At 43.2% G+C, this 15147-nt stretch overlaps 1 protein-coding gene across 8 annotated transcripts in view; it reads left to right on the forward strand.

The window, feature by feature from the left end:
• The window catches only part of L3MBTL3 (L3MBTL histone methyl-lysine binding protein 3), a 153301-nt gene that overhangs the window by 81791 nt on the left and 56363 nt on the right, over positions 1–15147 (forward strand). For all 8 annotated transcript variants that reach the window (XM_045011477.1, XM_045011474.1, XM_045011475.1 and 5 more), the window contains 4 exons: positions 1085–1161; positions 7749–7834; positions 11199–11309; positions 12969–13083. In XM_045011477.1, the coding sequence (XP_044867412.1) occupies positions 1085–1161; positions 7749–7834; positions 11199–11309; positions 12969–13083 (389 nt within the window). The remainder of the gene's footprint in view (positions 1–1084; positions 1162–7748; positions 7835–11198; positions 11310–12968; positions 13084–15147) is intronic.

Consider the following 15147-nt stretch of genomic DNA (forward strand, 5'->3'; position numbering starts at 1 on the left):
CAGACTAGGGTTGCCAGGCATCTGGTTTTCAACCGGAATGCCCTGTCGAAAAGGGACCCTGGAGGCTCCAGTCAGCACAGCTGACCAGGCCACTAAAAGTCTGGTTGGCTGCAGTGCCAGTGGGGTAGTCAGGCTCTGTGCCCGGCTCCACGCAGCTCCCAGGAAGCGGTCAGCCTGTCCCTCCAGCTCTTGGAGGACTCCGTGCACCACCCCCAGCACCAGCTCCACGGCTCCCATTGGTCAGGTTCCATGGCCAATGGGAGCTGTGGGGGTGGCTCCAGTGGGCGGGAGCAGCACATAGAGCCCCTGGCCACTCCTCTGCCTAAGAGCCGGAGTGACATGCTGACTGCTTCCTGGGAGCTGACTGTGGTCAGCAGTGCCTGGACCGGGCACCCCAAGCTCTCTCCTGCACCCCAACCCCCTGCCCCAGGTCGGAACCCCCTTCCACACCCAAACTCCCTCCCAGAGCCTGCAAACCCTAGCCCTGAGCCCCCTCCTGCACCTCAACCCCTCATCCCTAGCCCCACCCCACAGCCCCAGCTGGAGCACTCACTTTCCCCTTGCATGTCAATTCCCTACCCCAGCCCAGAGCCCCCTCCCGCACCCCGAACCTGTAATTTCTGGCCCCACCCCGGAGCCCAGAGCCTGTACCTCCTCCCACATTCTGAACCCCTCAGAGTGACCTCATAAGACCCCTATTCTTTCTGAATGTATTACTGGGATGCTTGAGATCAGCTGACATGTTTGTGCTAAGAATCTTAAGATTTGAATGTGTGGGAACTGGTTGAGGGGGGTTCCTCAGTGGAGGAGTTTTCCTTGGAATTTGCTGTCCTTGTTGGTCCAGTATAATTGGGTTATTGACCTTTCAGAAATGTTGCAAAGATCTTATGCTCACTCATATGGGGTAAGATTGAATGAGGTATATTGGTATGTTTTTGTTATGGTTAACATTTATATTTTGAGTTGAATCCATCATAATTTATTTTGGATTTGTTAAATCTGCATTTTTAGAGGGGAAAAAAATGTGTGTGCATGCCCAGAGAACAATGATGAATGCATTTTTCAATCATTTTTTTCCCTCCAGGTGTGAGGCAGCTAGCCCACACATTCATCCCATTGGATGGTGTAAAGAACACAGAAGAACTCTTATCACCCCTCCAGGTTTGTACTACACTTCAACACTACACAATCGAAAGAATTAAGGAAAATGTAGCTAGCAGCAGCATTGGCCAAGGCTCTTAACACACATTATGACAGCTCCATTGAAAGACTCTACTTTTAATTAAGAATTGGTATTTGGAGGGGGCTGAAGTGGTCTTTTTACAAGCACTCGATATATTAAATTTAACGATGCATGCACAACTTTGATATCTTTCTGTGCCGTATTAATGAGACAGTTATCCATTCAAGATATTCTCAGGAAAAAGCCTAGAGATGATTGAAAAGTGAAATAGAATGAGACAAATATCCTGGCTACCTCTTTACTACTTTTTCTCTCTGGTGTTCTCTTTTGCTTTGCTTTTTCTCTAGATTTTTTTCTCCTTGTTTCTTTTTGTGTGATAGGTTGAATTTATTCACAGGTTCCAGAGTCTTGGTGCTGAAAATTGTGAGAGAGATTGCAATGACATGTAATATCTTCGGGGACTATATTGTATTAAATGTATAAAATGGTTTATGTATGATTGTATTCTACTCTAAGGGGAAGGATTACCAGAGCTCCTACAGTAACAAAAAACAATGGCAAGTGATTAAGGTGGGTCACCTGAGACTTAACTACCTAGAGAGTTACACCTCCCCCCCTCCCCCCAGCAGTTTGCATACTGCTTCAAGCTGGGTTTTCCAGAGACTAAGGGTACTGATCCAGAGACTAAGGGTACCCGGATCGGCGGGTAGCAATCGACTTCTCAGAGTTCGATATATCGCGTCTCATCTAGACGCGATATATCGAACTCCGAACGCGCTCCCTTTGACTCCGGAACTCCACCACCGCAAACGGCGGTGGCGGAGTCGACGGGGGAGCCGCGGACGTCGATCCCGCGCCGTGAGAACGGGTAAGTAGTTCGAACTAAGGTAGTTAGTGTAGCTGAAGTTGCGTACCTTAGTTCGATTCCCCCCCCCCCCCAGTGTAGACCAGGCCTAAGAGACAAAAGAAAGGACTTTTGCTATAAAAGAATGAGCTTGAATTTAGACAAGGTCTTCCTTCTGATCCAGCAAACAGACAGACTTTCTGTCCTGTGGCGGACAACCCATGTGGAAGGGTTTAACTTCGAAATTTGGTTCACATGCAGATACACTTCCACCCCAATATAACGCAACCTGATATAACATGAATTTGGCCTGATATACCATGAATGTGGTAAAGCAGCGCTCGGGGGGGGGCTGCGCACTCCAGTGGATCAAAGCAAGTTTGATATAACACAGTTTCACCTATAACGCGGTAGGTTTTTTTTTGGCTCCCGAGGACAGTGTTATATTGGGATAGAGGTGTATTTGTCTAATGCAACAACTCTGTATACCTGGCATATATGCTGTTGACATTTTTGTCACCGTTTCACGTAACTGCACCCATATCTCCCTCCCACCCCCTTTGTGGTCCACTCCCGGAGTTCCCAGTCAGATCTCAAGTTTGCAGCCATTGCCTGTCACTGAATAGAGACCCTTGTCCCACTCCCTTCAACCAGGAGTTTTTAGGGCTGTACAGCTCCCCACCTTACACTGCCTAGAGGCCAGCACCTGTGCTTTGCTTTCTCTCCACAGGCTATCAACAGTGTGTTGCAAGCAGTTACAAGTTACCGGAGATGGAGTATACAAATCCCATTCTTGGCTGGAAGGGGTTAAAGGACAGTACTGGACCCAGATAGCACCAGCACTGTAGAGCACACTCCAGCTGGAGGAAGGGTTGAAAGAGGAGCGATCCAGCTCAGAAAGGGGGAGGCTGGGAAGGAGGACAGAAAGGCTGACAAGGGTGCCAGAGAGGACGCCACAAGGGACTAAGACTGTATGCTGAGCCCAGTTGGGTCTGCTGGTTTGATTGGCTTTTCTTTTGCTTGTCACCTTATATTTAAACTGGAAGCTGGGGGGATAGGAGGAGGGAGAGAGAGAACAGCAGACAATAGGAAGTGATCCGGGGGCGTAACTCAGAGGGCACCTTTGAGAGCCAAACACTGTTGACCCTCCTAGGGTTCTGGGTTGTAGCCTGGTGAAGTGGGTGGGTCTGGGCTCCCCTCACTGCCCACCTCACCACATCTCTGATTAAAAGAGGGTCTTTATTGCAAGACCTGCCCTCAGGGAGGTGGCACTATATGTGCTAACCACTGGGATGCCTAACCCCACCGAGGACTCGGTGACATTACCACTGTTCTTTCTAAGCAAGCACATTTATTCTTAAGGTAAAAGCATTATAAGGAAAACATAAAAACATTAAAAGTTCCTATATGCATGCTAAAAGCTTACCATAGGTCACCCATCAGTCTTATGGGGCTCAAGTAGGTCAAAATCCTTCCAACCCTTCCACATGGGTTGCACCCTGGACAGAAAGTCCTGTTTGTTTGCTGGATCAGCAGAAGACCTTGTTTAAATTCAAGGTAATCCTTTTATACCAAAAGTCCTTTCTTTGTCTCCTAGTCTCTGGAAAATCCAGCTTGAACCAGTATGCAAACTACTCCAGGGGGAGGTAACTCTCTAAATGGTTTTGTCTCAGTGATTAACCTTAATCACTTATTGGTTTTAGTTCCTTTAGGAGCTGTGGTAATCCTTCCCCTTGGAGTAGAATACAAACCTACATAAACCATTGTATACATTTAATACAGTATAGTCCCCAAAGATATTGCATGTCATTGCAATATCTCTCTCAATTTTCAGCACCAAGACTCCAGAACCTGTAAGTAAATTCAGCTTATCACACAAAAAGAAATAAGGAGGGAAAAAAATATAGATAAAAGCAAAGCAAAAGAGAACTCAATAGAGAAAAGAAATAGAGAAGGGACCAAGTGGTTTGTTTTATTCTGTTTTCCTTTTCAACCATCTCCAGATATCTTGATGGATAACTGTCTCAATAATATAGCACATAAAGATACTAAATTTGTGCATGCATCATTAACATATCAAGTACCTAAATCCTTTTGGAAAATGAGATTTCAGGCTCTTATATCAACCGAGATGAGAGCAGCTATGCCAAAATACCTTTAAAAATCTGGGTCTTAGTGGATAAATGGGTGGATAGCCCCGTGTAATCATAGAATCATAGAATCTCAGGGTTGGAAGGGACCTCAGGAGGTCATCTAGTCCAACCCCCTGCTCAAAGCAGGACCAAACCCAACTAAGTCATCCCAGCCAGGGCTTTGTCAAGCCTGACCTTAAAAACCTCTAAGGAAGGAGATTCCACTACCTCCCTAGGTAACCCATTCCAGTTCTTCACCACCCTACTAGTGAAAAAGTTTTTCCTAATATCCAACCTAAACCTCCCCCTCTGCAACTTGAGACCATTACTCCTTGTTCTGTCATCTTCTACCACTGAGAACAGTCTAGATCCATCCTCTTTGGAACCCCCTTTCAGGTAGTTGAAAGCAGCTATCAAATCCCCCCTCATTCTTCTCTTCTGCAGACTAAACAATCCCAGTTCCCTCAGCCTCTCCTCATAAGTCATGTGCTCCAGCCCCCTAATCATTTTTGTTGCCCTCCGCTGGACTCTCTCCAATTTATCCACATCCTTCTTGTAGTGTGGGGCCCAAAACTGGACACAGTACTCCAAATGAGGCCTCACCAGTGCTGAGTAGAGGGGAATGATCACGTCCCTTGATCTGCTGGAAATGCCCCTACTTATACAACCCAAAATGCCATTAGCCTTCTTGGCAACAAGGGCACACTGTTGACTCATATTCAGCTTTTCATCCACCGTAACCCCTAGGTCCTTTTCTGCAGAACTGCTGCCCAGCCATTCGGTCCCTAGTCTGTAACAGTGCATGGGATTCTTCCGTCCTAAGTGCAGGACTCTGCACTTGTCCTTGTTGAACCTCATCATATTTCTTTTGGCCCAATCCTCTAATTTTTCTAGGTCCCTCTGTATCCTATCCCTACCCTCCAGCGTATCAACCACTCCTCCCAGTTTAGTGTCATCTGCAAACTTGCTAAGGGTGCAGTCCACACCATCTTCCAGATCATTAATGAAGATATTGAATAAAACCGGCCCCAGCACCGACCCTTGGGAACAAGGGAACAAAAGTGGTAAGGTCTCTCAGGGTAGAAACCAAGGTGAGAGTGAGCATGCAATAGAGGGGGGGAGAGAGAGAGAGAGTGTGTGCTTACTGAAAACAAGAAAGTTAGTTTGGGAAATTGTGTGTTGGATTAACTGGATTCCCCTCCATGCTGGAGATCATGAAGACTATTCTGTAGAAAGTAGCTTGAGCTATATCTTGTAAAAAGTGCGGTTTAGCAAAGTTAATAAATTCCTTTGAGACAGGTCTCTAATGCCTGTTGGTCTTCCAAATTTATGTAGGTAATTGTAGAATACTCAGTATAAAAATAACCATGAGAGAATCAATGGAAAAAACTTGGAGATTTCTTTCCTGTAGAACGTATTCCATTTAGAGTCATTCTGTCTTTTAAAGTAAAACGTAGAGAACTATGGTGACTGTGTGTGGTTACTGCCCCTTTTAAGGTCTGGAACATTCTGTGTGCCAGAGTTTAAAAACAAATCTTGTCTTTTAGCAATAATTGCCACTGGTTAGAGCTCGTTTGGATACAGAACCCAAGAATGAAGTTAACTGAATGTAGCTTGTAACCAAGGAAACCTCTGAGTGCTAGCTCCTTTCATTTGTTGTTGTTTGTTTGCTCTCATTCTGATCCAATTAAAGTCTGATCTAATAAAAGACTTATTGGATTTGGGGAAACAACAAGGTGATTGCCATGTCAGGAGTGAGGCAAGAGGTCTGTCTGAGAAGAAAAGAGGAAAATGATAATTTGTGGGAAAATTGACGAATCCACTCTGATGAAAAATATGTAAGATTTAATGCTATGTATGAATTTTATGTACAAAGGTCTCAGCAGCATTTCTATGCTGCTGATGATGAAGAATCTCAATACAAATTTCCATTCTTCATCTCTGTTTGGAAAGAGACATTTGTAGTCCTCAAAGACTTGCTTCTTTTAGGAGCTGAGAGGTATGAACTATGAGGACTTGGCTGAATTATTTAAAAAGTAATAGTTCCCCAAACTAAATTCCTAGCTAAAAGGTCTGAGATTCACTTAAGAAACCAAAAGAAAAAGAAAATAGGAAAGCCTGTTTGATTTCCTGGCTTATCTTAGACAGCTGTTCACAACCTGTCATTTTGGTTGGCATCTAAGAGAAGCACTCAGGGATCATTGCGTATTCAGAAACAGAAATCTAGAGTTGAGGGAGCCTGTTGAATATTGTTCACAAAAGGAAGGAGCCACAGATATAACATTAGTGTTTGACTGCACCAAGAGACACGTGTGGCAATTTCAGAGAGTACATTTACTTTCATATCATATACAGGAAGGAAAGTACAGCCCACACTTAGGAGGCCATCAGCAAGTTGGAGGAGGTCTATATTTTCGATGTGTGGGAACTTTGCAGGAATCAGAGCAGTGTTTCTTTAAATAAGATGAAGTCAGGGAACTGTGGTGAGAGCTATCCAGCATGTTTTTTTCATGCATCCTGTAGGAGAGTTTCAGTGAAAGGCAGTCATTTTTGCAGAACATGAACTGCTGCACCAACTATGTGACTATGTAGGCCCTCATTACAAATACCATGCTTTTCCGTGGGAAGATGGTTTGTGACTTACATATTTTTACTCAGAAAATTCAAGTTTTTGCTCCCCAATTCTCCCACCCCCATGCACTGTTATTTCATAGATTTGTAGTGAGAAAATAGAAAATCCTTTTTTTAGAAACCCTTTTTGAATGTCACTAATATGGTACCATTGCAAAGCTTTTATGTAACTTGTTTAAAAACAAAAAATCTGTGTATGACTGAGAATAGTAAAATAAAAGGTATATTGGCCAATTCTGCATTCACTTGGTGTTGAAGATAGAGGATTTGAAGTTAAGGGCATAAGCTTTGCTGCCATGCAGGATAATGAAAGCACAGATCACAGGCATCTGTGGCCTGACAACATGGAAAACTGTAATTAGCCAGCTAGACCTACTTACCAAACTCAGAAATATCCTACTGCTCAGCAGCCTGGGGAAGTCATGCAACATTTTGAGGCATCAAATTCTAGAGCACAAAGCTACTTACAGAACAATCTCAATGTGTACTGTAAAAGTCTAATCTGTCAATAAGTTAATTACAACCTGTTATTTAGCAGGCTTCATAAAACACAAGTTACTGGTGTAACCTTAAACCTGTAGAGTACAGGATTACGGGTGAAGCACTGTCTTGAATGCATAGAAGTGGATAGACTTCCAATTTTTGTTACTTATCTTCTCAAATCCAGAGCAGTTGTAGTTTATTTTTGTAGTTGTGGTGCTGGTTACTCCGTATTGTGTGTTGTAGGGTTCTATTTCTTTCTTTGATTAATAGGGAGTATGTGTCATAGACATCTAGAATGTTCAGATAAGTGCTTCTTATTGTAGTTATTTTATATATCTAAAGAATAAATACAGTATTATAAGAAATATTTACTTGCCTTATTATGAATTCTCTAGATTAATGTGCTATGATGTATGTTACATCATAATACTTATATGATATCATTAAACCTTGCTTTTATATTTTTTTCTCCTAGATTATCCACATGCCAAACATTTTTCTTGGGAAAAATATTTGGAAGAAACCAGTTCTTTACCTGCACCTGCAAGGGCTTTTAAAGTGGTGAGAGAATGTTTACATAGTGTTCATGCTTCCATTTTTTTTGTTTAATTAAATAGCTAATGTACAGCAGATTTTTTTTATGTGAGTTTTGAAATTACTGTGAGAAATCAAAAAATTTTTATCACTATAAATCCTGAGATTTTTGACTAATTTATACTAATAATACTTAGCTAGCTAATGAGTCCTCCCAGCCAGGGCTTTGGGGCTGTGCTCTGGCTCCGTTCCAGCTCCAGGCAAAAACCTGCAGCTCCACTGCTCCGGAGCTGCTCCGCGCTCCAGCTCCAGGCTCTGCTCCAAAGCCCTGCTCCCAGCACACCTCGGAGAGAGGTGAGTGAGTATTATTGTCCCCACGTTACAGGCACAAAAAGAAAAGTGGCTTATTCAAGAAAGCAGAAGGCATCATTATTGGTGCCAACATTAGAGATCAAATTCTTGGCTCCCTAGGCTGACCTTCTATCTGTTTTTGTGAGCTTCTGAGGTTCAAGTCCAACATTTTTTAATATTATCACGGTGCTAAGAAATTCATTAAACTAAAGTAGAAATGTGGTGCTAGCCCAGAATTCCAGCCATCTGCTGTAGTTCACTGGGGTTTGGTTACTGGCTTACAACACTTTTCACTACAAAACTTTAACAAGCATGGCCAAATCCTGAGTTTTCATCTAGAATAGCCAAGCCAAGTGATATGTTGCATGCATTTGTTGTGTGGAGGGGAGTCCTAACTCATGGCCGTGGGGCTGGTGACTATGAGAAATTCCAGGTAGGAACACATCTTCTAACCTCCCCTCTCCTCATCCATCCCTGCCCTGCCGCCTTCTTTTTGGGGGAAGGGGCAGAATAAGAGTGGATTATGTAGTGTGGGTGTGGAAAGATGAGGCCCAGCATGGAGCAGGGGAGAGGTTTGGTTAGTGAGTATATCCTACACTCACCCTGCAGCAGTGGCTCCTGTCTCGTGGGGCTGGCCTGGCTCTCCAGTTTGGGTGCTGTGACCTAATGTACAGCACCACTCACATTTGATGCATCCATCCTTCCATTTCCATCTATAGAGAGGTGGATGTGCCAGACCTGTGTGGCACTGTTACTACATGCACCACCTTACAGTGCCCAGAGTGGACCCAGGCATGGGTGCCAAAAAGACTGCAAAAGTGGGGAGCCAAGGCCCTCCCCCACCAGAGCCCTTGAGAGAACTCCCTCACAGCAGTCCGACCCTCCTGGAGCCCCTGCCTTTTCACCTACCCCCAACAGTCTTAACACTCTGCCTCCCCCCTTCCCTCCTTACCTTACTCTCCTTCTGGCAAGCCCAAGGCCTTCAGGTAATGGGTCCTTTCTGCTTCCCAGACCCAGTTGATCCCCGCTATAGAGAGGGACTACCGCTGAGGCTTTGGCAGCCGGTAGGTGAGGGCCTGGCTGCCGGCATTTAGTATGGCACAATGGGTCACAGCCAGCACGTGGCACAAGGCAGAGCAGGACCCGGATGCCAGCCAGCCAGCTGGCCTGGGTCATAGCGTGCTCCCTCCAGCCAGGTTTTAAAAAGTAGGGTGCCCTGAATTCCCTGTTTAAAAAGTGGGGAGGACTATGGCCTTCTGGCTTCCGCTGTCTCTAGCACCTGTGGAGCCAGGGCAAGCCCCATGGGACACGAGGTACCACTTCAGGATGGGCTCATTACTGACTATTCAGATTCACAATTACCATGTGTGATGCTTCCTTGGGATACCCAGGGTTGTGAGGCACCTTGCTGTTACCTGCATGAAGAAGCCTTGTCTGTGCCTGCCAGGAGTCAGCTCCCCAACTCCACTTGCCACAGGCAACACAAGTACTCCCTTCTCAGTCCATGCAGGCGCTGCCGTCAGTTTGCAGTTTAGTGATAGATATTCTCCAAGCATGCCCCAGGAGCATGCACACTGACGAGGGAGCAAAAGGGGCAATTGCCCAGGGGCCTGGGCGATTTAAAAGAGCCTTGGGGCCTCCGGCTGCTGCCGCCGCTACCGTAAAGGCAGCTGGGGGCCCCCGGGCCCTTTTAAGTTGCCCGGGCAGGCTGCAGGGCTGTACCGGCAGCGGTGAAGGCAGCTGGGCGGGCATGTGGAAGCGCTGGCCGTACCTGAAGAGTGCCCATTGACTGTTCTATCCTGGGGCCCAGAATTGCTGTCAGCGGGCCTGCCCTGGAGAGTCCAGCAGTCCAGCCCCTGTTCCACTGGACACACTCAGAATTCACAGATGTGCTAGTCCCAATGATATAGTATGCATCAACTTGTCAGTTTCACCTCCAGATCACCACTCTACTTAACACAGTGCTTAGATATGTTTATAGTGAAAACAAGCTTAAGTTTATTTATCAGAGAATAGAGATTTGAGAAAAAGCAAGTAAGATTAATGTAAACAAAGTATTACATATAAAATAAAACCATAACACACAGTCTAGAACTTAAACTTACCTAACAAGATGCCCTCTTGTCTAATAAGGAACTGGTTACCCAAAGTCCTCCTCATTTTTCAACCAGGATGGTTTTCATAAGACCAAGAATGCCAGAGCATCTCCTTGAATCCCTAGATGTATTAGACCTGACCTTCTTCTGTAAACTGGGGCTCCCCCACCCCACCACCGTTCACCTCTTTCTGTTAATTTTCTTCTCCTGATGTCCCCACAAACACTTTGTTAGCATTTGACTCAGTGTGCAGATAGACTTGCACTGTAAGTTACGCAATGGCAGGGAGATACATGTCTCCCACCACCTGTCTGGTGGAACCTGCCTTTAACTTCAAAACTTTAAGAACATAATTTCTAATATATAAATGTGTCTCCTTACATGCTACTTGTACATACATTTTTCAAAGATGATGTTGACCATTGTGACGCAGGCTTTCAGTAGAGACTTTGTAACACTCTTTGGTGAAGTATTATGTAAATACCAGACCCAGGGGATTCCAGTAACTCTTAGCATCCCTGTGCTATCCGTTAGTTGGCTTCCAGGGGCCCTTGGGTCACGCTGTGACCTCTGTGGCAAACATGTAAATGTATTCATAATTTAAAGTGCCATTTGATCTAGGATGAAAGAGTATGAGTGTAAGGAGATACAATATGTAGAATTATTGTGCAATATGCTGTTGCATAGAGGTGGAAATGCTCTTAAAATATTTGTAGAGTGCTTAGGGGAAATTTACAGCATTAATGATGATTTTATTTACCTAGGGGGCTGAAGTGATGAGACTAAAATCCTAGAGAAGTAAACTATTTTTCTAGTCTAAGTTATTTTAGGACAACAGTTTTTATGTTTTTGTTTGGTTTATTTTGGAGGGGAATGATTGCCCTTATATTTTATAACAGGTTTTTTTTACATTTCATTGAAATATCCATCATCTCTCATTGTAGAAACCGTCTCATGGATTTCAGAAAAATATGAAACTTGAGGTAGTTGACAAGAGGAATCCAGTACTTATCAGAGTAGCAACTGTTGTAGATATTGATGACCACAGGATAAAAGTAAGTCTCTCTCTCTCTCCTCTCATTCTCTAAAATGGAGGTCCTGCTTGGAGCATGTTGACTGTTGTTTTGTAAAATAAATACTGCAGTTCCAAAATTAAGAACCTTGCTAGTTTGCACAGGAAGTTATTAATCATATTGATGCACTGCTAAACTGACTCTCATCCTCCTCACTGATTAATACACAAGTAATTTCTTTGGAAGGGGTATCTCTATTATTTTTTTTAGTTAGTGATGTGTTGAAATAGAAGCTAAGGAATAAAGGATGAGTGTGTTGGGAAATTGCATTGGGAATAGTTGAGATAAAAGTTGTTTTATAAAAGAACGTTGATGACTTAATAATACCCAATATCAAAAGATTGCTGTGATTTTTGTATTAGGGCTCATAAAATATTTGGGATAGATTAATAAAATCTTTCTCTATAACTTCCACCATGCAAAAGCCCAAGTGAGACAGGGCAAATCTAAAAAGAATAAATGAATAAATAAATAAAGATTTCCTTGCTCCCTGTCAGGAGCTTCTGCGGTGTAGAAACTTATATTAATTCTGGACTTTTGATTGGATTAATTTCAGATGACGTTTGCTAAAGGATTTTCTGTTTTTTTCAGAAGACTTGCATATCTGGGTTATTTTCTGCTTTGATTTATAAATCATTTTACTTATTGAGTCTTTTAACTGTTAAAATACTGGCATTTTCTGGAATGCTAGCTAAATGAATATGAAGGATATTTCTTTCTGCAGTGTGCAGAGAGGTATTATGCATACGTGGTATTTCAAGCAGCAAATGCAATTGACATTTCATTTTGAATCCAAATTAATAAAGGGTGTGAAGTCATCAAAAGTAATGTCTGCACACCTACACATTTTCTGTATAAACTACACATTAGTTTGATCCTGTCAAAAAAACTCTCCAGTCTAATATATTAAAATGTCAATATTTGTGATCCTTGCAGTTTAATTAACATTATATTGTATATTGAAATAGTCTTGTATGTACATTTTATAAATAAAATCATAAGAAATAAAGATCTGAAGTCTTCATTAGTACACTAATTTAAGTAAGTTAAGGTCGCAGAACTTTGGTCCCAACCTGGAGAAAATCAGTGATTGTCTTCTACAGAATCATACAGTTCAGTCTCTTATCTGATTTAATTCCTTACCCTGAATAGTCAAATTTTACAATAGTTGTAGATTCCTTTGTTTTTGGGGGTGGTGAAATTCATCCTTGTGCAGAGGCCCTTTACAAAGTCTATGTATTGTTTTAACTCCTGGTTAAAATAGCAATTTGATTGTTCTAAATGTTTAGAGCCCTTTGAGAGAGAGAGAGAGAGAGAGAGAATTTGGCCCTTAATTTAAAGTGTTAGTATATATACATAAACATTATAACTGTCTAAATGTACTCGTATGTTTTGAGCCTGACAATGTAACACACACAGAGACCCATTCTACTCCCACTGAAGCAGACAACAAACTTCCTTTCCCTTCAGTGGAAACAGACTAATGCCCAAAATCTAGTTTATACTGCTGTATAATTTCTACAGTTGTCTCATGTTATTTCTCTAAAAAAGCTGATATTATAAAGCCTAACATTTTGAAAGATTGTTGAGGTAAAATGACTTTATAGAGAATTTTTCTGATGGTTTTTGTTTTCCTTTTAGGTGCACTTTGATGGTTGGGATAGTATTTATGATTATTGGACTGATGCAGATAGCCCCGATATCCATCCCGCAGGCTGGTGTGCAAAAACTGGACACCCACTTCAGCCTCCTCTTAGTAAGAGAAATCATAAGCTGGTATAATTTTAAAATTATGATAAGGGCATGTGTAATTTGTGCAGTGCTTCCTCTGTGACACAGTTCATAGGAAGGCAGCAGTTTGTGTATACAATATAAAATAAGTAGATGCGACGTTTATAACAAAACACATAATTTGAGATTTGGCATAATTAATTGCTTTTTGACTTCACTGAACTTGTAAATGAAATTTAACAATTATGCATAAGAATTACACTCGTATGATAGAGGAATTATAACAACCTGTGGGGAATTCCTGACCTTACTGAAATCAGTGGCAAAACTCTCATTGACTTTAGCTGGGCCAGGATTTTGCCCCTGCGTCCTCTTTCCACATATTGGAATATTAACTTGTTTTCCAGGCCCAACACAGTGCAGACTTTTTGAAAAGGCACTTGATTAAAATCTGGTGCTAGATGCTCAAAGTAGGCTCAGTCCCTTTTGTGCTCCAGGCCTGCAAAGGGGGCTTGAAGCTGCCAGTTTGAAGGGGATTCCACCAGAGACATAGAGCAGACATAGTCTGTGAGCGCCTGCACAAAATGGATGTGCTCTGAGGATGAATCAAGGTTGTGTAGTGAAGGGGCTGTATAGGACCTTTTTTCACTTGTTGTGGAAGTTGGAAGGTGTCTAATGAATGTGGCATAGGATTGCTAGGAAGAGAGAGGGCAGTCTCATGGCTTAGTCAGTTCAATGCCGCCCTGGAGAATTAGATTAGATCCCTGACTCTGCCACAGATTTTCTATGTGATGTTAGTCAAGTTGCTTAATCCAAGCTTCTAATGTGTGTGTTCCTCATTTTCTGGATGACTGACTTGAGACTATGGGGTCTGATTTGCAGAAGTGCTGAGCACTTTCAACTGCTACTGAAATCAATAATATAGAATGCTAAGTAAGCAGAAAAATCAGGTCCTAGATGTCTCAGATTGGGCACCCAGAATTAGTGGATACTTTTGATCTAATTTCTCTGCCCTTCAGCTCCCTCTCTGTAAAGTGGGGATGATAATACTCCCTCATTTCACAGGGATTTTGTGAAAATATATCCATTAACGTTTATGAAGCTCTCAGATACTTATCCGCTTCCAGCATGCGTCGTTTTATTAGCATCCTTTTTTAATCTTAGTAGTAGTTTTTAGTTGGTTGGTTAGTTAGATTTCAGTTTTAGTGAGAGGAGTGCCTCTTTTCCTTTCTTCTCCTATCAGGGAGACTTGCCTCCTTAGGAGGGTATGTCCAGCTCCCCAGGCTTCAAACATTGCCTCACTTGCTGGGAGGCTTGGATTGATGACCATTCCAACTGCATCCCCTGCTGTGGAGAATCACACATTCTGCAGAAGTGTAACTTCTGCTTATCCCAGAAATCTAGGGCCAGCAAGAATCAGGAGATCAAACTGAGGCTTCGGATGATGGAGCGCTCCCTTCGCCCCACATTGGAACCAGATCAGGGGACCCCTCTACCCCATACACCAGTCTCTGGGAAGATCTAGTACCATTTTTGACCTTGGCTCATTACTTCCCCAAGAAGGGAGAGGCCTCAGAGACCTTCAGAGGCCCCAAGAAGAGGGGCTGTGACTCACCCCATAAGGAGTCTGCTCCAAGAGACCTCAGTCTTCTAAGTCAGCGGTCTTGGAATTGTCAACTTCTAGACCTGGTACGATGGAAGCTGCAGGTTCCTCTGGTATTGCTAGAGCTGGAAAACCAAGAAGCTCCTGCAAGAGCAAATATGATTCTGAGCAAGCCTCAGTACTGACTGGGGATGACAAGGAGAAACATTCTGCCAGATAAGATGCATCTCTTCCCCCAGTCTCTCCCATGGAGAGTTCTAAACCATTGGTACTGTTGGCTTCCAGAGAGACCATCGCGTCGGTACTGGTGCCTGATTCGGTGGCTCAGGAATTTTGATTCTTGAAGGACTTAGCTTTAGCAGAGGAACCGCAGTCCTCACAGATCATGGGCACCAAGGATCCCGCATACCAAGACTAGTTTGGTTCCCAGACTCCCATTTATCATCATCACCACCCAGTTCACCACCATTTTCAGTTGGGGCTCCT

The sequence above is a fragment of the Mauremys mutica genome, chromosome 3 (genome assembly GCF_020497125.1).
Source record: "Mauremys mutica isolate MM-2020 ecotype Southern chromosome 3, ASM2049712v1, whole genome shotgun sequence".
NCBI classification, from domain to species: domain Eukaryota; kingdom Metazoa; phylum Chordata; order Testudines; family Geoemydidae; genus Mauremys; species Mauremys mutica.